Raw genomic sequence first — 24,414 nt, forward strand, 5'->3', positions numbered from 1 at the left:
AGAGGAGAGGAGAGGAGAGGAGAGGAGAGGAGAGGAGAGGAGAGGAGAGGAGAGGAGAGGAGAGGAGAGGAGAGGAGAGGAGAGCCCATAGTACAGAATAATGACTTTAAAGGGTGGACAGCTCCAGATCTGAATGGCAGGAGTGTGTATAAGCTTTTGTTCCAGCCCAGCTCATACCTGATTACAAATCATAACTGTGATTTGTTATGTTCATTATTTAAATCAGGTGTTAGAGCTGGGCTGGGAAGATGAAAACAACTTGACACACTGGTAGCTTAGTGGTTAAGAGCGTTGTGCCAGTAACCGAAAGGTTGCTGGTTCTAATCCCCGAGCCAACTAGGTGAAAAATCTGCCGATGTGCCCTTGAGCAAGGCACTTAACCCTAATTGCTCCTGTAAGTCGCTCTGGATAAGAGCGTCTGGTAAATGTAATGTAAATGTATACTCCTGCTCTTCAGGACTTCCTGCAATGACTGAAACAGACCAAAAGAGGAGAATAGTGTTCCAGGTTGAAACAGTTTAGTTGAGAGGTGATGAGACTCAGGCCCACCCATTGGTTTGCAATTTGGCATCAATAACATGACAGTAATTCTACCTCAAAACCTGTGAATACCAATTAATTTATAACCCACCATAGCAGGTAGGACTAAATAAGGTTACATAACTAATGATCTGCTATCCAGGGGGTATCAGCAAACAGATCAACGTCTTCCCGCAGTAAAGTAAGCACACTTGACTCAAGAGAGGATGCTAATCAGTCCATCTAGGAAACCTTTCAAAAAGCCAGAGCAGAATAATACAGCTAGCTAGCCCTTTCCAGCCGGAGCATTCTAATTTCGAAATAATAGTTACGATGGTTTAAAGTTACACTATGCAGAAATTGCTCCGCCATTTCCTGGTTGCTAAAATTCTAATAGTTCACCTAATTTCACTTTATGTGACAAAATAAGCTAGTATAGAGTAGTGAATCATTGTACCATCTAAACCACTGTGAAATATATTTTCCATAACCAAAAATATTGTATTTTCTGCTTTTTGAAGCTGGTTTACAAAACCGAAAATAAAAGACACAAAACTAAATTTAACAACAGGAAGCATAGAAATGCCACACATAGAACAGGTCTACCACTTCTTAGACAGGCTTTCAATGAGAATTACAGATCTATAATTCACATTTCTATGTGAATTTGGTCAGGTCGCTCAAAAAGTTAAATACTGACACTTTAAAGCATTAATAACACTGACGCCCAATCACCAATTTTATTTCAGAAAATGGCCATTTACACATGACAACATGAGCTACACCCAGATATAATTGGTTTAAGGCTTTATGAGCGGGAACTTTTTTTTTTTACTTCAATGAAAAGTCACGGAGCAAATCCTCCATTTACCTCACTGACCACGTTTACATGCACACCAATATCCCGTTATTATTCGGGATACTCAAGTATTCTGTTTTTGAGTTGACGCATATAACACATCATATCCTGTTTAAAATAACCCGAAAAAAGCTTGTATTCCGATTACGAGAAATGCCTGGGATATGCTGATCTTAGGCGTGATACTATGGCATGTAAACATCTTATCCCGTTTATTGTTGTTTTTTGCGGTCTGCGTAGGCTCAGTTCCGCATATCATGAGTGTTGTTTGAGGATGTTTTCATCTGATTGTCAAACAAATCACTGCGCAGTTCAATTCACCGTAATTCCATAATAATATATTTTGCTGATACTCCGCACTGGACCGTATAGCCTACTGGCTACTTTCACCCCTAATTTAGTTTCTATTTATAGTTTCCAACATTTGGTAGGCCATTTGTTTGTCAACTATAGTCAGATACAGTGCATTCCGGAAGTATTCAGACCCCACTTTTTCCGCATTTTGTTATGTTACAGCCTTATTCTAAAACGTATTAAATAAACATTTTCCTCACCAATCTTCACGTAATACCCCATAATGACGAAGCGAAAACAGGTTTTTAGAAATGTTTGCAAATGTATTACAAATAAAAACTGAAATATCTTATTTACATAAGTATTCAGACCCTATGCTATGAGACTCTTTAATTGAGCTCAGTTGCATCCTGTTTCCATTGATCATCCTTCATATGTTTCTACAACTTGATTGGAGTCCACCTGAGGTAAATTCAATTGATTGGACAAGATTTGGAAAGGCACACACTTGTCTATATAAGGTCCCACAGTTGACAGTGCATGTCCGTAGAGCTCCGAGACAGGATTGTGTTGAGACACAGATCTGGGGAACTGTACCAAAACATTTCTGCAGCATTGAAGGTCCTCAAGAACACATTGGCCTCCATCATTCTTAAATGGAAGAAGTTTGGAACCACCAAGACTCTTCCTAGAGCTGGACGCCCAGCCAAATGTAGCAATTGCGGGAGAAGGGCATTGGTCAGTGAGATGACCAAGAACCCGATGGTCACTCTGACAGAGCTCCAGAGTTCCTCTGTGGAGATGGGAGAACTTCCTAGAAGGACAACCATCTCTGCAGCACTCCACCAATCAGGCCTTTATGGTAGGTTTTCTGACATGGTTTTCCTGCTTGACAGATATCTATTTATACTATTGTACCGTTAGATATAATTTAGCTAGATAGGATGCCATTATTTGCGCTTGGTCCACCATTACTGTACCTCATCATCTGATGGCACACAACCATGTGATGGATGAGCCTATCTTGAAACAAGCAATGTGTGAAAGTGTTTACTGTAAATCAGATAATGTCATTCTGGTTACCCTATAGCCCTTTAGTGACTCAAAATGTTTTTTTTTTATAGTATGTGTTATGGATTCATGAAATAATAAATTCTCTCTCTGTCTCTCTCGGTCTCTCTCTGTCTCTCTCTGTCTCTTTCTCTCTCTCCTTCTCTGTGTGGTGGACTGTCGGCTCTCAGACCATCGTGAGGAGGACACTAGAAGCTGTTCCCACGATGACAAGGACAGGCAGGAACTGGAGCGAGTGACTGGACAACATGCTGCTGAGGCTGCAGACAGGGCTGAGGGACAATCACACCCACAAAGGACACACCCATACAGGACACACCCTCACAGGACACACCCTCACAGGACAGTTTTACTAGCAGTGAAACAGAATGTGATCTTGCCAGATCAGGCTGGTTTAGGGAGGTTACAGAAATACAGTATGCTTGATGCCAACTGATGGCTGTCCCCCTCCCCCCAGGTTTAAGACACAGAATGCTTGATGCCAACTGATGGCTGTCCCCCTCCCCCCAGGTTTAAGATACAGTATGCTTGATGCCAACTGATGCCTGTCCCCCTCCCCCCAGGTTTAAGACACAGTATGCTTGATGCCAACTGATGCCTGTCCCCCTCCCCCCAGGTTTAAGACACAGTATGCTTGATGCCAGTCCCCATTTCCACAGGTTTAAGACACTCCCCTGCGTTGCACGCCGGCCTCCCAACGCCCCTCCCCAGACCCTTACCCCTCCCCTTCTTTCCCCCTCCTCACATCCTTCTGGTCACCTCTCTTACTCTGGCCCTGCCCCCTACTCCTGCCAGCCAACCAGCCACCGGCTGCTCACCCTCTTCCAGTTCCACCGCATATACTCTGTTTTAACCGGTACCGGTTACCCTCAGACGAGTTCAGTGAAACTTGTGTGGGTCGTAGAGCAAAGAAGAACACCATCGTGTTCGGGAGAATCTCCCCTTTCACAGTGGGCTCACATTAGTTTGTAGGTCAAACCGTTTGGGATGTTGTTAGATTAATTTGAATTTTAAGAATAATTTCTAAAGGATTTCACCCCAAATACAGTATAAATGTGTAAACTGTGTTAGAATTATCAACCCACTAACAGAGGGGGGCGGGACTAAACATTCCAGGGTGAAGGAGAAAGGTGGAAACTGTTTAAGAAAGCCTCCTAAAGGTGGGCGGAGCAAAGTGCCTTTGTGTGTCAAGAGGTATAAAACAGGAGTGTATGGGTTTTGGCGCCAGAGCTCTCCATGAATAAAAATACAGGTCATTCTTGCTGGTTGTGGACCTTGAATCATTTATGATTAAAACCAGAGCCTTACAACCTCTGGTAATGATTCAAGCTTAGGTTGAATTAGAGATAGAAATTCTCTTAAGAGATGTCTCATGGTCTGACAAACACCATTCTAGGTCTGCCACCCTTCACCGCATATGTGGAAGTGCGACACTGACGGATGCAGTGGATTGAGATGCATCCAATGCAAAAAAACATATCTCTAGCTTAAACTGACAGATATTGTTGTGGATTTTTTTGTTATGTAATTTAGATTGATGCACCGGTGCATCAATTGACTCTAGGGGGTTTTAACTAGCAAGCTAGACTGTTGGTTTTGAAAGCCAAAGAAAGCTCAACTATTTTTGGGGATTTTTTTTATGCATTTAAATGGCTAGACAAATAGATGGCTAATGTAGCCATTTAGCCAGGCTAATGTTGCTAACTAGCTAACAGGTATTGTGTAAATTTAAAACTTGCCCAAGACAGTTTACAGAATTATACATTTAAACAAATTTAGCCAATTCATTAATTACTACATTTAGCTAACATTAGATAGTTCATCCAGAGATTCTTACCTTTGCCTCGATTTGTCAGTATTGTCCAGATCATCACGGCACTGGTGAGTATCATGCAGCTTGAAAAAGGAATTTGTAGTTCTGTATGATAGCCACATTATCAGCTAACTAGCATTTACATTTTGGGGTTAAATACAGGCAAATAGATTGATAAAAGTCACCTTGTCCAAGATAGATTTACACGGTTATCAAAATGTCACGCCAGAGTAAGCCTACACGAAACACAGCCCTTATTTAAAGTTTTTCTAAAATCCCCTTTGGGAAAAATTAATGGTGAAAAAACTATTGGAACCATTTCTGTGTTTTACCGCTATTTGTTATGGGTGTTATGACTCATACTGTGGTACGTTATTTAGACCTAATTCCTGTTGTAGTGTGGAAATGCTTGTTTCATTCCACACTCAGAACACAAATGTATGTATCCATATAAATATTGATTAATCGGGCGTGCACATCTCCACCTTCCTCCTTGTGCTAATTGCTACGGAGCACAGCACAGTTAACGGAGACTATCCACTCTCCTCCTCCCTCTTCTGCAAAGGAATTGAATAATAATGGATGAATACAGAGTTTAGCGGTAATACTGGAGTTTTACCAGTGAAGCTAGGGGCTAGCTAACCTACTCCCTAGACCAATAAAGCTAGCTAGCTAGCTACCAGTAACTATTAGCAACTGTGGATAATTGGTTCTAAAGTTGTTTCAAGCATGGGTGTCTCATGGTGGGGGTCTTTTAGGTCCCAGATTCTTGTTGCTAGTCAACTTTCAGTGGACACCAAATGACCGTAACAAAATGGGGGCTCGTCCAGAATTTTGTTTCCAATGAGCTCTAATCACCTACTCTGAATCTCTACTGTGCCCAGATATTTGAGTGTTTAAAATACACTTTTGTGGTAGAGTTTCTGTCACTGACAATCACTCAGAGGGGCTATAAGATTGGTGAAATATTTTTGAAAGTTGCATAAACACACAGGATAATAAATAAAATATGGACATGAAGTTGGAAGCGTTTGTGGAAAATCCTACTTGGGAGATGCTTGATAAATGTATGAAGGTGAAACTGCTCATCACTGTAAGGCATTATGTCATCAAAGTGGCACATACCGATCCAAAAGCATTAGTCAGAGTTAATTGGTACTGCTTTGGTGGAGGAGGAAATCCTCCCAGAGAGGGAGGATAATGGAAAGGGTCCTACATGTGGTAGAGTCCCCGTAGACTTGCAACTGAGGGAGTTAGAACTAAAGGCAAAGTTGGAGCAACAGAAATAAGAGTTTGAGCACAATGAAAAACAAGAAGAACGTGAGCAGCCATTCGATTAAGAGAATTGAATCTGGAAGCACTCCGAATCCAGTCAGGCACCCTCAACAGAGTTTGATCTTGGTCAGAACAGCCGACTTGTACCACTTTTAAATGAAAAGGAGATGGACGTATATTTATATATTATTCTGTTTGAGCGGATTGCCACATCCCTAAAATGGCCGCATGATTTCTGGTCATTGCTCCTGTAATGTGTTCTTGTGGGAAATCTCATAAACTGTATGCCGCTTCATCTCTTGATCAGAGTAGTTCAGATTATGATATAAATGAAGCTGCTATCCTTTGGGTTTATGAGTTGCTCCCAGAGGCATACAGACAGCAGTTATGTAAATGACGGAAGACAGAATCACAACGCCATGTTGAATTTGTAAGGGAACAAGCGTGTCTTTTTGATCGGTGGTGTAGTTCTCAAGAGGTCAAAGACCTTGAGGATTTAAAGGCACTCTTACTAATCGAGCAGTTCAAGAATTTCCTTCACGAAAGGGTTGCTGCCAATATTTATGAGCACAAAGATTTCACACTTGAGAAAGCTGCAGTCCTTGCAGATGAGTTTGTTGACAAATAAACTACCTTGCCGATGCTTGGCATTGCTCATGGTGATCTTAGACTGCTCGGCCATGGAAATCCATTTTATGAAGCTCCCAACGAGCAGTTCTTGTGCTGATGTTGCTTCCAGAGGCAGTTTGGAACTCGGTAGTGAGTGTTGCAACCAAGGACAGACAATTCTTACGCGCTACACGCTTCAGCACTCAGTGGTCCCGTTCTGTGAGCTTGTGTGGCCTACCACTTCGCAGCTGAGCAATAGTTGCTCCGAATGAGCTCATGTTTGGACATCATATCAGAGGTCCTTTGAGCTTGCTAAAAGAGAAGTTGTTGCAGGAAAACACCTCAAAAAAGAAAACTAATTTGTTGGAGCACGTTAACACTTTTCAATACAGATTGCACCGCGCCTGTGAGTTTGCCAGTAAGAATCTGGAGAAGGCGCAAACAGAAATGAAAGTTTGGTATGATCGAAAGCCCTGAAGCCGTACTTTCGATGTGGGTTGCCATGTCCTGGTTTTGTTGCTAGCACAACTGATTCAACTTGTCAACTAATCATCAAGCCCTTGGTTAGGTGAACCAGTGAGCTAGTTCAGGTCTCCAACAAAATTGTGAAACGTCTGGGGGTCCCCGAGGAAAGGTTTGAATACCCCTGTACTATATGGTAACAGGCACGTTGCCCCTAATGGACGTTTGGAAATTGCCATGGAAATAAAACGGCTTGCCATAATGTTACTTTACTTTTCCAATAACGGGTTGGCAGCAAGGAATAGAGTTTGGGCTCATGTTAAAAATGTAAAGTAACTTTTTCCAAATGGATTTTGTGTGGAACTACTGCTTTTTTAATGGGAGTCATCTGTTGCTGGATGAATGACAATGGAGATGTAAGACAAAAAAACAAATCACAAACGCTCCGTCTTTTAAGGTATGCAACTCGTCAGGCATCAGAAAATATTTGACTTGACTTGATACACAAAAACTGACAATGATGTATGTTATATACGATTTCAGCCATGTTCATGTGACTCAGTCTGGCTGTACCCTTAGTGTGAATTAAACCGAATCTAGACATGCCAAACACGGCGTTAACTATCACTAATTCTGAACCTGTTGTGCTTTATTTTCAACAGACCCGGAGTTGTAGATTCAATGTCATAATGTATTAAACATGTTAATCTGTGAATTCAACTTTTTATAGAACATTGAAGAGGAAGTCAGAGATCAGTCGAAACCAGAGGAGGGATTCTCAAGTGAAAACATAAAAACAACCCAAGGTATTGTGTCCTGTTAAAGTTCTTCATACCAGCTCCTTTCATTGCCCTAACTCCTAATGTCTGCTAAATGACCCTAATTTAAATGTTTACCACGGTACACTCCACTTTCAATGACATAAGATTTGGTAACACTGTCATGAATTAATTAATACGCATCTCTAAACTATTTAAAGGTTAGGAGTATAGTCTGCTTTACAGTTGGTCTATCGACACGTATGTAGACAGTTGTCGCAGTGACATAATGAACATTCTATTGTCGTCCGATATCAAACTTGTCCTTGTCATTATGAAAAAGTTTAAAACACAAAAACTTTTACACTGAACAAAAATATAAATGCAACATCTAAAGTGTGCTGGGGACAATAAAAGGCCATTCTAAAATGTGCAGTTTTGTCACACAACACAATCCCACAGATGTCGCAAGTTTTGAGGGAACGTTCAATTGGCATGCTGACTGCAGGAATGTCCACCAGAGCTATTTTTTACTAGGCAAGTCAGTTAAGAACAAATTCTTATTTACAATGACGGCCAGATCATTTAATGTTAATTTCTTTACCATAAGCCGCCTCCAACTTTGTTTTAGAGAATTATGCAGTACGTCCATCCGGCCTCACAACCACAGACCACGTGTAACCACGCCAGCCCAGGACGTCCACATCCGACTTCTTCACCTGCGGGATCGTCTGAGACCAGCCTCCTGAATAGCTGATAAAACTGTGGGTTTGCACAAACAAATAATTTCTGTAAAACTGTCAAAAACCATCTCAGGGAAGCTCATCTGCGTGCATGTCGTCCTCACCAGGGTCTTGACGTGACTGCAGTTCGCCATCGTAATCGACTTAATTGGGCAAATGCTCACCTTCGATGGCCACTGGCACGCTGGAGAAGTGTGCTCTTCACAGATTAATCCCGGTTTCAGACAGCGTGTAGGTGTTGTGTGGGCGAACGGCTTGCTGATGTCAACGTTGTGAACAAAGTGCCCCATGGTGGCGGTGGGGTTATGGTATGGGCAGGGGGAAGCTATGGACAACGAACACCATTGCATTTTATCGATGGCAATTTGAATGCACAGAGATACCGTGACGAGATCCTGAGGCCCATTGTCGTGCCGTTCATCTGCCGCCATCACCTCATGTTTCATGATAATGCACGGCCCCATGTCACAAGGATCTGAACACAATTCCTGGAAGCTGAAAATGTCCAATTTCTTCAATAGCCTGCATACTCAACAGACATGTCACCCAGTGAGCATGTTTGGGATGCTCTGGATCGACGTGTACGACAGCGTGTTCCAGTTCCCGCCAATATCCAGCAACTTTGCACAGCCATTGAAGAGGAGTGGGACAACATTCCACAGGCCACAATCAACAGCCTGATCAACTCTATGCGAAGGAGATGTGTTGCGCTGCATGAGGCAAATGGTGGTCACACCAGATACTGACTGGTTTTCTGATCCACGCCCCTACCTTGTTTTCTTCAAAGCTATCTCAGTAAACGCTTTGCACCTGTGGAGCAGAACATTGGACAGTATGCTTATTAGCCTTTCCACATCAAATATAATTTAATGAATGTATCAAGAGGCTTTGAGAAGAGAATAAAACAAGGACAGTAATGGTCTGGGATAAAAAAATACAAAAACATAATATCGTAGGCCTATGCTTTAAACAAGGCTGGTGTGGTTACCTACTTTTTACATTTGGCTAAAATAGCTTTTTAGCTCTCGCAAGTAGACTAAGAATGTATATGCAGCTTTACATATATCAGTAAACTTGAACTTGAGCCTTATTTCTCTTTTGCATTCATCATTAACTTAAACAAATGAATGTATTATACAGTGTTGCTATTGCCTATAGCCTATACAGTACTGTCAATATATTTTAAGAATGCAACGATCAAGAATATTTTACACACAAGAATTCCTATGTGTGAATTCCCCTGTAATAATTCCCCTGTGTGAAGCGTTCCCTTTTTCCAGTTGCCTCTCCATTCAAACATTTGTGCCACATAGGATAACACTGATTCACCAGCACAATTGGTGCAGACCTTAATTACATTATTATTGAGATTAATAATTGAGATTAGTCATTCAAATATTCTGCCCATTTACTACGGTAGACATGACCTCCTGATGAAGTGCTAGAGGAAAATACTGAACTTCAAAGATTGCGTCTTTATGGGTAACAGGCGACAAAGAGCTGTGAGACATGAATGTGAATGGAACCTGTTTATGGCCAGTTCGTACTATCACGGCTCAGGCTAAGACCCAGATGCAGACACAGGAGGCGGATAGTACGAGTCTCAGAATTTATTACAGAACAAGGGGCAGGCAAAAAGGGTAGACAAGGCAGGCAAAGAGTCGTAATCCAAATCAGAGTCAGGCAGGTACAGGACGGCAGGCAGGATCATGGTCAGGACAGGCAGAAAGGTCAGAACTGGGAAGACTAGGAAAAACAAAACTAGCGCACAGGGAACACGCTGGTAGAACTTGATGGGACAAGACTAACTGGCAACAGACAAACAGAAAACGTAGGTATTAATACACATGGGATAATGGGGGAGATACACCTGGTGGGGGGTGGAGACAAGCACAAAGACAGGTGAAACAGATCAGGGTGTGACAGTCTTAAACGTTGTGTTCATCTGTGTGTTTAGACCAGTGTTAAGATGAGGAAAATGAAGCCCAGTGAATCACAGGAATGGTGAATTCAGATATGAGCTGCAAAACCATTGAGATATTTAAAGGGAAATTCCACCACTTTTCAATCTCATATGCATTATCTCCAGCACCATATACCAGTGTCTACATATGTGAAAACGTAATTTCTACATTCTGTAATTATAAAGAAGGTCCTAAGAAATAGCTTCTCAATGACATCATCTAAATGGAGCTATTATGAGATCAGATCAGATATGGTAATTTATGAGATCAGATATACAGTGGGGGGGGAAAGTATTTAGTCAGCCATCAGTTGTGCAAGTTCTTCCACTTAAAAAGATGAGAGAGGCCTGTAATTTTCATCATAGGTACACGTCAACTATGACAGACAAAATGAGAAAAAAATAATCCAGAAAAATCACATTGTAGGATTTTTTATGAATCTATTTGCAAATTATGGTGGAAAATAAGTATTTGGTCAATAACAAATGTTTCTCAATACTTTGTTATATACCCTTTGTTGGCAATGACACAGGAGAAACGTTTTCTGTAAGTCTTCACAAGGTTTTCACACACTGTTGCTGGTATTTTGGCCCATTCCTCCATGCAGATCTCCTCTAGAGCAGTGATGTTTTGGGGCTGTCGCTGGGCAACACAGACTTTCAACTCCCTCCAAAGATTTTCTATGGGGTTGAGATCTGGAGACTGGCTAGGCCACTCCAGGACCTTGAAATGCTTCTTACGAAGCCACTCCTTCGTTGCCCGGGCGGTGTGTTTGGGATCATTGTCATGCTGAAAGACCCAGCCATGTTTCATCTTCAATGCCCTTGCTGATGGAAGGAGGTTTTCACTCAAAATCTCACGATACATGGCCCCATTCATTCTTTCCTTTACACGGATCAGTCGTCCTGGTCCCTTTGCAGAAAATCAGCCCCAAAGCATGATGTTTCCACCCCCATGCTTCACAGTAGGTATGGTGTTCTTTGGATGCAACTCAGTATTCTTTGTCCTCCAAACACAACGAGTTGAGTTTTGACCAAAAAGTTATATTTTGGTTTCATCTGACCATATGACATTCTCCCAATCCTCTTCTGGATCATCCAAATGCAGTCTAGCAAACTTCAGAAGGGCCTGGACATGTACTGGCTTAAGCAGGGGGACACGTCTGGCACTGCAGGATTTGAGTCCCTGGCGTTGTAGTGTGTTACTGATGGTAGGCTTTGTTACTTTGGTCCCAGCTCTCTGCAGGTCATTCACTAGGTCCCCCCGTGTGGTTCTGGGATTTTTGCTCACCGTTCTTGTGATCATTTTGACTCCACGGGATGAGATCTTGCGTGGAGCCCCAGATCGAGGGAGATTATCAGTGGTCTTTTATGTCTTCCATTTCCTAATAATTGCTCCCACAGTTGATTTCTTCAAACCAAGCTGCTTACCTATTGCAGATTCAGTCTTCCCAGCCTGGTGCAGGTCTACAATTTTGTTTCTGGTGTCCTTTGACAGCTCTTTGGTCTTGGCCATAGTGGAGTTTGGAGTGTGACTGTTTGAGGTTGTGGACAGGTGTCTTTTATACTGATAACAAGTTCAAACAGGTGCCATTAATACAGGTAACGAGTAGAGGACAGAGGAGCCTCTTAAAGAAGAAGTTACATGTCTGTGAGAGCCAGAAATCTTGCTTGTTTGTAGGTGACCAAATACTTATTTTCCACCATAATTTGCAAATAAATTCATTAAAAATCCTACAATGTGATTTTCTGGAGAAAAAAAAACTCAATTTGTCTGTCATAGTTGACGTGTACCTATGATGAAAATTACAGGCCTCTCTCATCTTTTTAAGTGGGAGAACTTGCACAATTGGTGGCTGACTAAATACTTTTTTCCCCCACTGTATGTTAATGCCTGAGAGCAGATCAGATATGGTAATTTGTGTTTTGGTCTTCTGCAACACAAATAAAATATCCTGTAACACTTTAAATGATGCATACACATATAATGCCCTGTAAGTGCATTTATAATGCATTATAATATTCACTATAAGATATTCTAATTGGTTATAAGTAAAGGGGTAACAAAGAACAAGAATAAATAATATGGTGACAGGGATCCCTTTTTACAACCCTCATCCTCAAACCCTTTCTTCCATACTTGTGAATCATTAGAATAAGTACAATTGTTAACTTTTTCTCTCTCTCAAAATACGCATCAGCCTGTTAGAATAGCGTTAGTTCAAATCTGGTATTGGAATAAGAGAAAACATGATCAAGAGATATTCAATCCAAGCTAAATGTATTATATGCAAATGTATATATGATAAGTATGAAGGTTCGAATACGGGCTCACTGAAATACCACGCAGGGCAGACAGAGAACTGATCCATTGTTCTAAGTTCTTATCCAAATACTCTGACAGAGATAGTTCCCGCTCCCTGCTGGCCAATCAGAGTAGAGACTGAGCGTGGTTTAGACTTACTCAGCCTATCGTTGGCGCACAGGCTGGTCCCAGCCCCTTGGCACTTCACTGTTGCCAGGTGTCTAGTTGTTTTGCAAAATGTCCAGAAAGTCAGCACTTTTGCAGTACACGTCCTCGAGCGCGGTTCAACAAAGAGGCAGTGTTCGTGTATGTGAGACACAAGTTCTTATCTCCCCCTACTCCCTAACAGCTCCTCACATGAATCACAGCTTGTTATGTTAAACAGTCTATATCAGTACAGCACAAACCTATTATGTTTAATCATTAATGTATTCTTTCTAAGCTAGGCATCACATCTAGTTATAAGAAAATAGATCCCCACAAGCCAATTAAAATCATCGACGTAGTTGGATGCTACATGTAAGCTTTGCCCATCAGATAACCTGCCACACTTTGCCCTGTGCTAACCTGACCCAGCTGGCAGTGATTATTTCCTGTAACAAATTCTGCATCAGCCTATCAAAGATCTTAAACTTTATGTCCACCAACCAATGGCATTTCTTAAAATAGGTCAACTTGGCCAACAGAGAGGTATTTTAAACCTCCAAATTCAAGATTTACTTTTGTTCCTCTTGGTCAGTATCAACTGTAGTGTGCCAATATTGCATGATGCATCACAAAATAAAAAACGCATGTTTTCGCATATGCTCATCCGTTTTATACACATCCATGTGCTTTTACAGAAAAAAAAGATAAAAGGTCTGTAAAAGATTTTAAGTTCATCGTACATCGTAAAAAAACAATAGTCAAAGAGCCTTATGGATTTGTCAAATAGCATGTACCATAATCAATGCTTACTGGTGACAAACACCGCTAAAGTGGTTGACTTGAAAACGACAGTGCACATTAACCAGCCGTTCGAGCCCCGCTCGCGTCTAGCATTTTTGTTAAGTAAAACACTGTTCAATGCTGGTCCTCGATGCTCAAATCAAATAACGCATGTGATGAAGAGGATATGCATATAAAACGTTGGACATGTCTATGTAATATAGCCTATAGTAGCCACAATTATTTCTATAGCAGTGCCAGTATCCTGTGTCGGCCTGCAAGAGGGACTAACGAAGATCCTCATTAAATGGTTTTGGCTGCACTTCTCTTCTCAACACACTAACATAATAAATGTAATTCTACATTTTCAAAAGGGGGAGAAAACTAATCTAAGATTCGAACCCTTCGTCCCAATCTGCAATAATTTATGGCGCTAGGCAATCTACACAGAGAGCTATTTAACCAGTCAATCAAACACCCGTGATCTAGTTGCTTTGATTATCAGAACGTGCAGTTGGACAAGGACGCTTTCATGAAAAAGTGTTGGATCACGTTCAACTACATCAACAAGTAATAATTGGCTGATACGGAATTGGAACTGGATATACTCAAGGCCAGCTGTACATGTTAGCATAGGGCTAAGTCTGCCAGGTTATCTGATGGGAACAGCTAACATATATACCATTTGATCACGTGCAACTATGTCAATGATTTCAATTAGCTGATTCGCATTTTGAGACAGAAAAAGTTTAAACTTATTCTAATGTTCGCCATTTAGAATTATGATAAAATGTTTTTCATCTGGCACCAAATGACAGATCTGCAGGAAAATTGGAATGTGGGATCTATGGACCAATGTCTCTCAATGCAATATGTTTAAGATACTATGGAGATACTATGGCGATACTATGGACCAATAAACATTCACATGGGCGGGACTTGGCACAAATGCATATAAATCCAACACGGGTATTCGTATTGTAACAAAATGTAATACACATGTTCCAAATGTAACCGGTGTGAAATGGTTAGCTAGTTAGCGGTGCGCGCTAGTATCATTTCAATCGGTGACGTCACTCACTCTGAGACCTTGAAGTAGTTGTTTCCCTTGCTCTGCAAGAGCAGCGGCTTTTGTGGAGCGACGGGTAACGGTGCTTCGAGGGTGACTGTTGTCGATGTGTAGAGGGTCCCTGGTTCGAGCCCAGGTAGGGGCGAGGAGAGGGACGGAAGCAACGCTGTTACACAAACACTGTCAAGACTCAGCATATATGCGAGCACATTCAGATCAGACACAAGGTGGCACTATAACAGGTACATATTTATATCTCTATCTGTTTCATTTGGCACACATGCTCAGGGATGTGATTCTAGTTAACCTGTTGGATAGGAAAACACATTCATGCAAGCTCATTGGCTCATAGCGGCCATATTCTTTGATCTAGAGTCCTGGAAAACATAGACGTGGGTCCATAGATGCTATACCAAATTTGGTGCAAATCGATCGAGCGGTTCTGGAGAAGACATTTAAAGCAGTCAACATCATTTAAAATGGTCCAAAAATAAATGTAACGCATATTGAATGATCTGTTCAATGTTGAGTTCTGATATTTGGCAAGCATGGTAAGGAGTACAGAAGTAGCTCATCCTAGGGCAATGTTTCCAATATGTCCTGATGGTGGCGCTATGGGGCCAAAGCTTGAACCCCGGCATGGCTGCTTGCAGCTAAGTTACCATATTGTTATTGTATTGTTACCCCTGTTATGTATGTGGTGTGTTACCCTGAAACAATAATATAATTACACTAAAGAGTAACTGGGCAAAATAATGTATTCATGGTGAGAAACAGTAACTTGTTACTATACTATTACCATATTATTACCTTATAATTTTGTGTTGTAATGTAAAGTGCTACTGATATAGTTTTATAGCAATAGAGGGAACTGACAAATTCACATTTTCATTTGTGTAGCAGAAGATTTGTTTTTTGGAGCTCAATGGTTTGGCACCTCATATCTGAATTAATGCTTTCTTCCATTCCTGTGAGTCATTATGTCAAGCAGTTGATCTGCTTCTGGTTGCTTTAACTTTACCAGTAGTACAGTGTAAAACACCTTGTTATTGTGGAGAGAAATTCTAATCACAGCATTCTTTTCATTTATATACAGTTGCGGCCAAAAATATTGCCCCCCTTGCACTTTTCTTAAATAATTACCTATTTCTTCTTAAATAAGTTGAAATTGAAAATAACTTTTGGTATCCACACCTTGTTATTAGATTTTCAACATTGAATAACCATTTTTTGTTGTTGTGTGACAATTTTTTAGCTTATTTCTTTCCATATCAAAAGGAATTGCAAGCCGGCCATTTCTACTTTTCCTCCTGTAATATATTTCTGGAGTTTAACTGTAGCTGCACTAACAATAATGTATTTTCTCTTAGTACTTCCTGCTCCAGACCAGCTGACTGTTGACTCAGTGGACACCACATCAGCTACTGTTAGCTGGAGCCAGCCACCAGGATTGGACCAAACCCAACATCAATACCAGATCTCCTACCACTGTCCAGGGACAGAACCCCACAACACTACCACATCTTCACACAGCATCACTCTCTCTGACCTGCAGTGTGGTACTCGGTACTCTGTCACTGTCTGCACTGTGCTGGAAGATGGAAGGCAAAGTCAACTGGTGTCAACAACCCTCACAACAGGTATTGAAGTATTATGTCTGGTGTCAAACTTGGACTAGTTATCAAAAAGACTCATGTAAATTAACAAATCATAATGGATGTGTCAGTGTTACGTTCCCAAAAGACAAACACAATGTCATCGCTCACAGAAAAGGGAACTAACAAATAAAATCGCCTCGCTATTTATGTTTAATAAATGAGTCTGTTAATTTGAATTAACCAAGCTGATGAATCGTTCAGTTTACATCTTGCCTACATCTTGTCTAGGCTACTGTAGACTACCTGAAATGAGATGTAGGCCTACAAGGGGATATAGGCTACCTGCCTTTATCTAAGCAAACCATGACAAAATTAAATTACAATCATAAACCCAGATTTTAGTCTGTGGCCTATGCCTATTGAAATGACAAGTCAATCTCGTAAAATGGGCCATTTATAACGGTTTGTAGTCTTAACATCTGGCACATAATAACAGCACCCAGAAACCAACAAGTGTATCTTGTTCAGAGATTTCAAGATCTTCTGTCCAACTTTCATCACTCAAACTCTCCTGTCGGATTTATCTATAGTTAAACACATGCACAAAGGAGATTTATTTACAATTATGAACCTGGTTCCAGCCCTGAATGCTGATTGGTTGAAAGCTGTGGGATAATTAAGCAATAAGGCCCAAGCAGGTCTGGTATATTGCCAATATACCACGGCTAAGGGCTGTTCTTACACAAGACGCAACGCAGAACCACACAGTTTATAACTGACCATATACTACTGGTATGACAAAATATTACTTTATACTGTTCTAATTATGTTGGACACCAGTTTATAATAGCAATAAGGAACCTTGGGGGTTTGTGGTATATGGCCAATATACCACGGCTAACTGCTGTATCCAGGCACTCTGCGTTGTGTCATGCATAAAAACAGCCCTTAGCCTTGGTATATTGGCCAGATACTATACCCCCTTATGCCTTATTGCTTAATCATAGCAGTCAAACAAGTTAAATCGACATCCGTTGATGGAAAATGATCTGGCGAGTTTAATAAGGGCTAATTATCTTTTCTCTTGCCACATATTCAAATTATTTTATTATGTCATGTCATAGCTTGCAATAATTATTATTTTGAGGAAACCCGAATTGTAGTAATATATTTATTCTTAATTGTCTCTAGCGTTATGAGAAAAGGGTTTATTGTATAAATATGGAAACTCTTCCCTTGCTGTGAAAAAATAAATGGGGCTAGTTTTCAGGCCTTTGTGTGGGTTTTGAGTGGTCATTGGGCTGGAAATTTGAGCTTGACCTGCCAACCCTGTTTGTGCCTGTGATATTGAGTCTGATTAGTAGCAGCATAGTCTTCTCTTCCCTAGCAGTTGAAACTCAAACATTGAAAAACAACCTAGCTTGTGAACAAAATACACAAGGACAAAGTCTAACTTCAGTGGACTTTTGTTTAAAGTTAATTAGACCTGTTTTTATGCCTGGGCACAGAGCTTCTGGAAATGGATCTTTGACTCAGCTCCTCAGCTCTTAAATAATTCCCTATTTCTTCTGAAATAAGTTGAAATTGAAAACAACTGTTGGTATCCACACCTTGTTATTTGGATTTTCAACATTGCAGAACCATTTTTTGTTGTTGTGTGACTATTTTTTTTAGCTTATTTCTTTCCATATCAAAAGGAATTGTAAGCCGGCCATTTCTACTTTTCCTCCTGTAATATATTTCTGGAGTTAAACTAGCAGCTCTTAAAGGGCCAGCTGCTCTTAAAGGGCCAGCAACTCTTAAAGGGACAGTAGCTCTTAAAGGGCCAGCTGCTCTTAAAGGCCATACACAAAAATGTATGCACGCATGACTGTAAGTCACTTTGGATAAAAGCATCTGCTAAATGGCATATTATTATTATTATTATTATTAAAGGGCCAGCATAGCTGTAACACATCCTGACTAACGAGGTGACTCCAATCAGAGCTTCCAACCTAGTCAACCTCGAAATGGATCGAAAAACCGTAACAGAACCGAAACCCGTAAAAGTCAGCATGGGATGTAATGGTACAGTATCTTCCCTGATGAGAAATATATGATGGTAAATTCCCCAGATGTTGTAATGCAATTTGGTGCTGAAATCATTAAACGTTGTTTATAGTACAGTAACTGAATTCATGCTTTCTTCCCTTCCTGTGAGTCATTAAGTCAAGGAGTTGATCTGCCTCTGGTTGCTTTAACTTTATCAGTAGTACAGTGTTAAACACTTGTTATTGTGGAGAGGATTTATAATCACATTATTTTAATTTCTATTTATATATTTTTTGGAGTGGCGGCAACAATTTAGCAGCACAGCACCGTTGCTAAATGAATACAGCAGAAACCCTTTATTTTTGTTATTTTACGAATTCAACTTTTGTTGTGTGACTTCTGTTTTTACCTTATTTCTTCCCAAACCTAAAATAATTGAAGGCCTTTTCTACTTTGACTACTATTTTCCTTTTCTTAGTGCAGTTTATTTCTGGAGTTAAACTGTAACACTGACAATAATGTGTTTTCACTTAGTACTTCCTGCTCCAGACCAGCTGACTGTTGACTCCGTTGACACCACATCAGCTACTGTTAGCTGGAGCCAGCCACCAGGATTGGACCAAACCCAACATCATTACCAGATCTCCTTCTACCGTCCAGGCATAAAAAAACACAACACTACCACATCTTCACACAGCATCACCCTCTCTGACCTGCAAAGTGGCACTCAGTACTCTGTCACTGTCTATACTGTGCTGGTAGATGGAAAGCAAAGTCGACCTGTGTCAACAACCCTCACCACAGGTATTGAAGTATTATGTCTGGTGTCAAACTTTGACTAGTTATCAAAAAGACTAATGTAAATTAACAAATCATAATGGATGTGTCGGTTTTACGTTCCCAAAAGACAAACACAATGTCATTGCTCACAGAAAAGGGAACTAACAAAGATAATCACTTCAACAACCAAACCAAAAACAGAAAGGGTTTCAAAAGGGGTTCTGAAAGGCACCATAGGGGTGCCCACTGAAAGATGGCAAAGCCACTAGTAAGGGATTCTAAAAGACACCCACCATGGATGCCCACTAAGGTTTACCTCCAAAAAGACTAACTAAAAAACAAAACCACACCAACTCAGGACCTGGAGTGAAAAGGATATGGAGCTAAATAAACAGGAGTTTCTGGCTAAATGCCATGGCCACCCTAACATGAGGTGTAGCTCTCCCAACATCTCTCCAATTGATGCACTGGGCCAGCAGCTCTTAAAGGGCCAGCAGGTCTTAAAGTGCCAGCAGCTCTTAAAGGGCCAGCAGTTCTTAAAGGGCCAGCAGATCTTAAAGGGACAGCTGCTCTTAAAGGGCCAGCATAGCTGTAACGCATACTCACTAACGAGGTGACTCCAATCAGAGCGCCCAACCTAGTCAACCTCGAAATGGATAGAGAAACCGTAACAGAACCGAAACCCATAACAGTCAGCATGGGATGTAATGGTACTGTATCTTCCCTGATGAGAACTATATGATGGTAAATTCCCCAGATGATATAATGCAGTTTGGTGCTGAAATCATTAAACGTTGTTTATAGTACAGTAACTGAATTCATGCTTTCTTCCATTCCTGTGAGTCATTAAGTCAAGGAGTTGATCTGCCTCTGCTTGCTTTAACTTTATCAGTACTACAGTGTAAAACACTTGTTATTGTGGATAGGATTTATAATCACATTTTAATTTCTATTTATATATTTTTTGGAGTGGCAGCAACAATTTAGCAGCACAGCGCCATTGCTAAATGAATACAGCAGAAACCCTTTATTTTTGTTACTTTACGAATTCAACTTTTGTTGTGTGACTTCTGTTTTTTAGCTTATATCTTCCCAAACCTAAAATAATTGAAGGCCTTTTCTACTTTTACTACTATTTTACTCTTCTTAGTGCAGTTTATTTCTGGAGTTAAACTGTAACACTGACAATAATGTATTTTCACTTAGTACTTCCTGCTCCAGACCAGCTGACTGTTGACTCAGTGAACACCACATCAGCTGCTGTTAGCTGGAGCCAGCCACCAGGATTTGACCAAACCCAACATCATTACCAGATCTCCTACCACTGTCCAGGGACAGAACCACACATCACTACCACATCTTCACACAGCATCACTCTCTCTGACCTGCAAGGTGGTACTCAGTACTCTGTCACTGTCTGCTCTGTGCTGGAAAATGGAAAGCAAAGTAAACTGGTGTCAACAACCCTCACCACAGGTAAGGAAGTACCCTACTAAAGTATTATGTCTGGTGTCAAAGTTTATTTATTTTTAACTAGTTATCAAAATGACTGAACTAATCATAATGGATTTGTCAGCATGGGATGTAAAGGTACAGTATATTTTCTACTTTGACTAATATTCTACTTTTCCTCCTGTTAAAGATGATAGAAATCCTCATCATTAGAGCGTAATTATTTCTCTAGAGCCTTTACTTTCTCACTCTGAACACGAATGGGATGGGTGCGGCTTCTTGACAATGATCACAATGGCTCCAATGCACAGTGCCCCTAGAGCAATTCAGATTAAGTGTCTTGCTCAAGGGCACAGCAACATATTTTTCAGCTTGTCCGCTCCGGCATTCGAACCTGCAACCTTTCGGTTACAGGCCCAACACTGTAACCTCAAGGCTACCTTCCTCTACCTTACCCCTACCTAGTGTCCTCGACAGTGCAGCATTTCTTCTTATGGCTCTATACTAAAAAAGTTTGGATTTGAAATCATGACTGAGGTTAAAGTGCAGACAGTCAGCTTTAATTTGATGGTATTTTCATCCATATCGGGTGAACCATTTAGAAATAACATAATGTGTAATACAGTAGTTAAAAGTTTAGTATTTTCAGAATATCAGGCGCGGGCTGAAAATCGACATTTTCACATTGCATTTTTTTTAGGGGGCAGGAGAATTAACGAGGATACTTTGAGGTCTTTAATCATAATTTCTACATTGCAAACAGTAACAATTATTTTTCATGCTACGAAAGGTAGCGGATCCGGCCAAATAGGTTCTGTAACGCATCAGTCCAAAATGGAGAGGTGCAGGATCCTGTTCCCGCAGGATCCAGCTCAAATAAAGCACTGATGATACAAGTAAAACACATTAACACATTACCAAAGATCTTACTTTAATAATTTGTGATTCAGTACATTTTCAGTGGTGGAAGAGACCCTCCAGAGTTGCTGCAGTTTGTGTTCTACTGGCTGTGATCATAGGCCTGTGGGATTCCTGTAAGTTTGTTTAATTTTTTTAACTAAAACATTTGTAGTCAATGTTGTGACAGTTACACATTTTGATTGACTTTTCCCTTTTACAGATGCCACTGTAGAGCAAGACCAGCTACAGAATAGTCTAAATACCAGGACCACAGAGAGAGACCAGCTCCAGAATATTCTAAATACCAGGACCACAGAGAGAGACCAGCTACAAAATAGTCTGAACACTAGAACTATGGAGCGTGACCAGCTACAGAAGGAGATAGAAAGGCTGAACTGGAATATCAAAGGTAAGGACAGCCCTGTTTTAAATACAGAGAAATAAACACATACAGTTGAAGTCGGAAGTTTACATACACCTTAGACAAATGCATTTAAACTCAGTTTTTCACGATTCCTGACATTTAATCCTAGTAAAAATTCCCAGTCTTTTTATTTTAAGAAATAATAATAGTAGAGTGATTTATTTAAGCTTTTATTTCTTTCATCACATTCCCAGTGGGTCAGAAGTTTACATACACTCAATTAGTATTTGGTAGTATTGCCTTTAAATTGTATAACTTGGGTCAAATGTTTCGGGTAGCCTTCCACAAGCTTCCCACAATAAATTGGCTGAATTTTTGCCCATTCCTCCTGACAGAGCTGGTGTAACTGAGTCAGGTTTGTAGGCCTCCTTGCTCGCACACGCTTTTTCAGTTCTGCCCAGAGATTTTCTATAGGATTGAGGTCAGGGTTTTGTGTTGTCCTTAAGCCATTTTGCCACAACTTTGGAAGTATGCTTGGGGTTATTGTCCATTTGGAAGACCCATTTGCGACCAAGCTTTAACTTCCTGACTGATGTCTTGAGATGCTGCTATATCCACATAATGTTCCTTCCTCATGATGCCATCTATTTTGTGATGTGCACCAGTCCCTCCTGCAGCAAAGCACCCCCACAGCATGATGCTGCCACTCCTGTGCTTCACGGTTAGGATGGTGTTCTTCGACTTGCAAGCGACCCCCTTTTTCCTGCAAACATAACAATGGTCATTATGGCCAAACAGTTCTATTTTTGTTTCATCAGACCAGAGGACATTTCTCCAAAAAGTACGATCTTTGTCCCCATGTGCAGTTGCAAACCGTTGTCTGGCTTTTTTATGGCGGTTTTCGAGCAGTGGCTTCTTCCTTGTTGAGTGGCCTTTCAGGTTATGTCGATATAGGACTCGTTTTACTGTGGATATAGATACTTTTGTACCTGTTTCCTCCAGCATCTTCACAAGGTCCTTTGCTGTTGTTCTGGGATTGATTTGCACTTTTCGCATCAAAGTACGTTAATCTCTAGGAGACAGAATGCGTCTCCTTCCTGAGCGGTATGACGGCTGCGTGGTCCCATGGTATTTATACTTGCGTACTATTGTTTGTACAGATGAACATGGTACCTTCAGGTGTTTGGAAATTGCTCCCAAGGATGAACCAGACTTGTGGAGGTCTACAAAAAAAATTCTGAGGTCTTGGCTGATTTCTTTTGATTTTCCCATGATGACAAGCAAAGAGGCACTGAGTTTGAAGGTAGGCCTTGAAAAACATCCACAGGTACACCTCCAATTGACTCAAATGATGTCAATTAGCCTATCAGAAGCTTCTAAAGCCATGACATCATTTTCTGGAATTTTCCAAGCTGTTTAAAGGCACAGTCAACTTAGTGCATGTAAACTTCTGACCCACTGGAATTGTGATACTGTGAATTGTAAGTGAAATAATCTGTCTATAAACAATTGTTGAAAAAATTACTTGTATCATGCACAAAGTAGATGTCCTAACCGACTTGCCAAAACTATAGTTAGTTAACAAGAAATTTGTGGAGTGGTTGAAGAACGAGTTTTAATGACTCCAACCTAAGTGTATGTAAACTTCCGACTTCAACTGTACATTGCCTTCGGAAAGTATTCAGACCCCTTTTTCCACATTTTGTTACGTTACAGCCTTATTCTAAAATGGATTAAATAAAGAAAAAATCCTCAGCAATCTACACACAATACCCCTTGACAAAGCGAAAACAGGTTTTTAGAATTTTTTTGCCAATTTATTAAAAATTAAAAAACAGAAATACCATATTTACATAAGAATTCAGCCCCTTTGCTATGAGACTCGAAATGTATCCTTGACATGTTTCCACAACTTGATTGGAGTCCACCTGTGGTAAATTATACTCATTGGACATGATTTGGAAAGGCACACACCTGTCTATATAAGGTCCCACAGTTGACAGTACATGTCAGATCAAAAACCAAGCCATGAGGTCGAAGAAATTGTCTGCAGAGCTCCGAGACAGGATTGTGTCGATGCACAGATCTGGGGAAGGGTATCAAAAAATGTCTGCAGCATTGAAGGTCCCCAAGAACACAGTGGCCTCCATCATTCTTAAATGGAAGATGTTTGGAACCACCAAGACCCTTCCTAGATCTGGCCACCCGGCCAAACTGAGCAATCGGGAGAGAAGGGCCTTGGTCAGGGAAGTGACCAAGAACCTGATGGTCACTCTGACAGAGCTCTATAGGTCCTCTGTGGAGATGGGAGAACCTTCCAGAAGGACAACCATCTCTGAGGCACTCCACCAATCAGGCCTTTATAGTAGACGGAAGCCATTCCTCAGTAAAAGGCACATGAAGACAAGATTACCTGGTCTGATGAAACCAAGATTGATCTCTTTGGCCTGAATGCCAAGTGTCACATCTGGAGGAAACCTGGCACCATCCCTACGGTGAAGCATGGTGGTGGCAGCATCATGCTGTGGGGTTGTTTTTCAGCGGCAGGGACTGGGAGACTAGTCGGGATCAAGGCAAAGATGAACGGAGTAAAGTGCTTATATCCTTGATGAAAACCTGCTC

At 40.9% G+C, this 24,414-nt stretch overlaps 1 protein-coding gene across 1 annotated transcript in view; it reads left to right on the forward strand.

Annotated features, from left to right (window-relative positions):
* Positions 1 to 19,504: 19,504 nt before the first annotated feature.
* Positions 19,505 to 24,414, forward strand: part of LOC311110235 (uncharacterized protein) — a gene marked incomplete at its 5' end in the record, with an annotated part of 68,632 nt that continues 63,722 nt past the window's right edge. Inside the window, 2 exons of the mRNA XM_084188772.1 lie at positions 19,505 to 19,667; positions 20,283 to 20,552. Of these exons, the coding sequence (XP_084044898.1) occupies positions 19,505 to 19,667; positions 20,283 to 20,552 (433 nt within the window). The remainder of the gene's footprint in view (positions 19,668 to 20,282; positions 20,553 to 24,414) is intronic.

The sequence above is a fragment of the Coregonus lavaretus genome, assembly GCF_964263955.1.
Source record: "Coregonus lavaretus genome assembly, contig: SUPER_35_unloc_2, whole genome shotgun sequence".
In the NCBI taxonomy this organism is placed as follows: Eukaryota; Metazoa; Chordata; class Actinopteri; order Salmoniformes; family Salmonidae; genus Coregonus; species Coregonus lavaretus.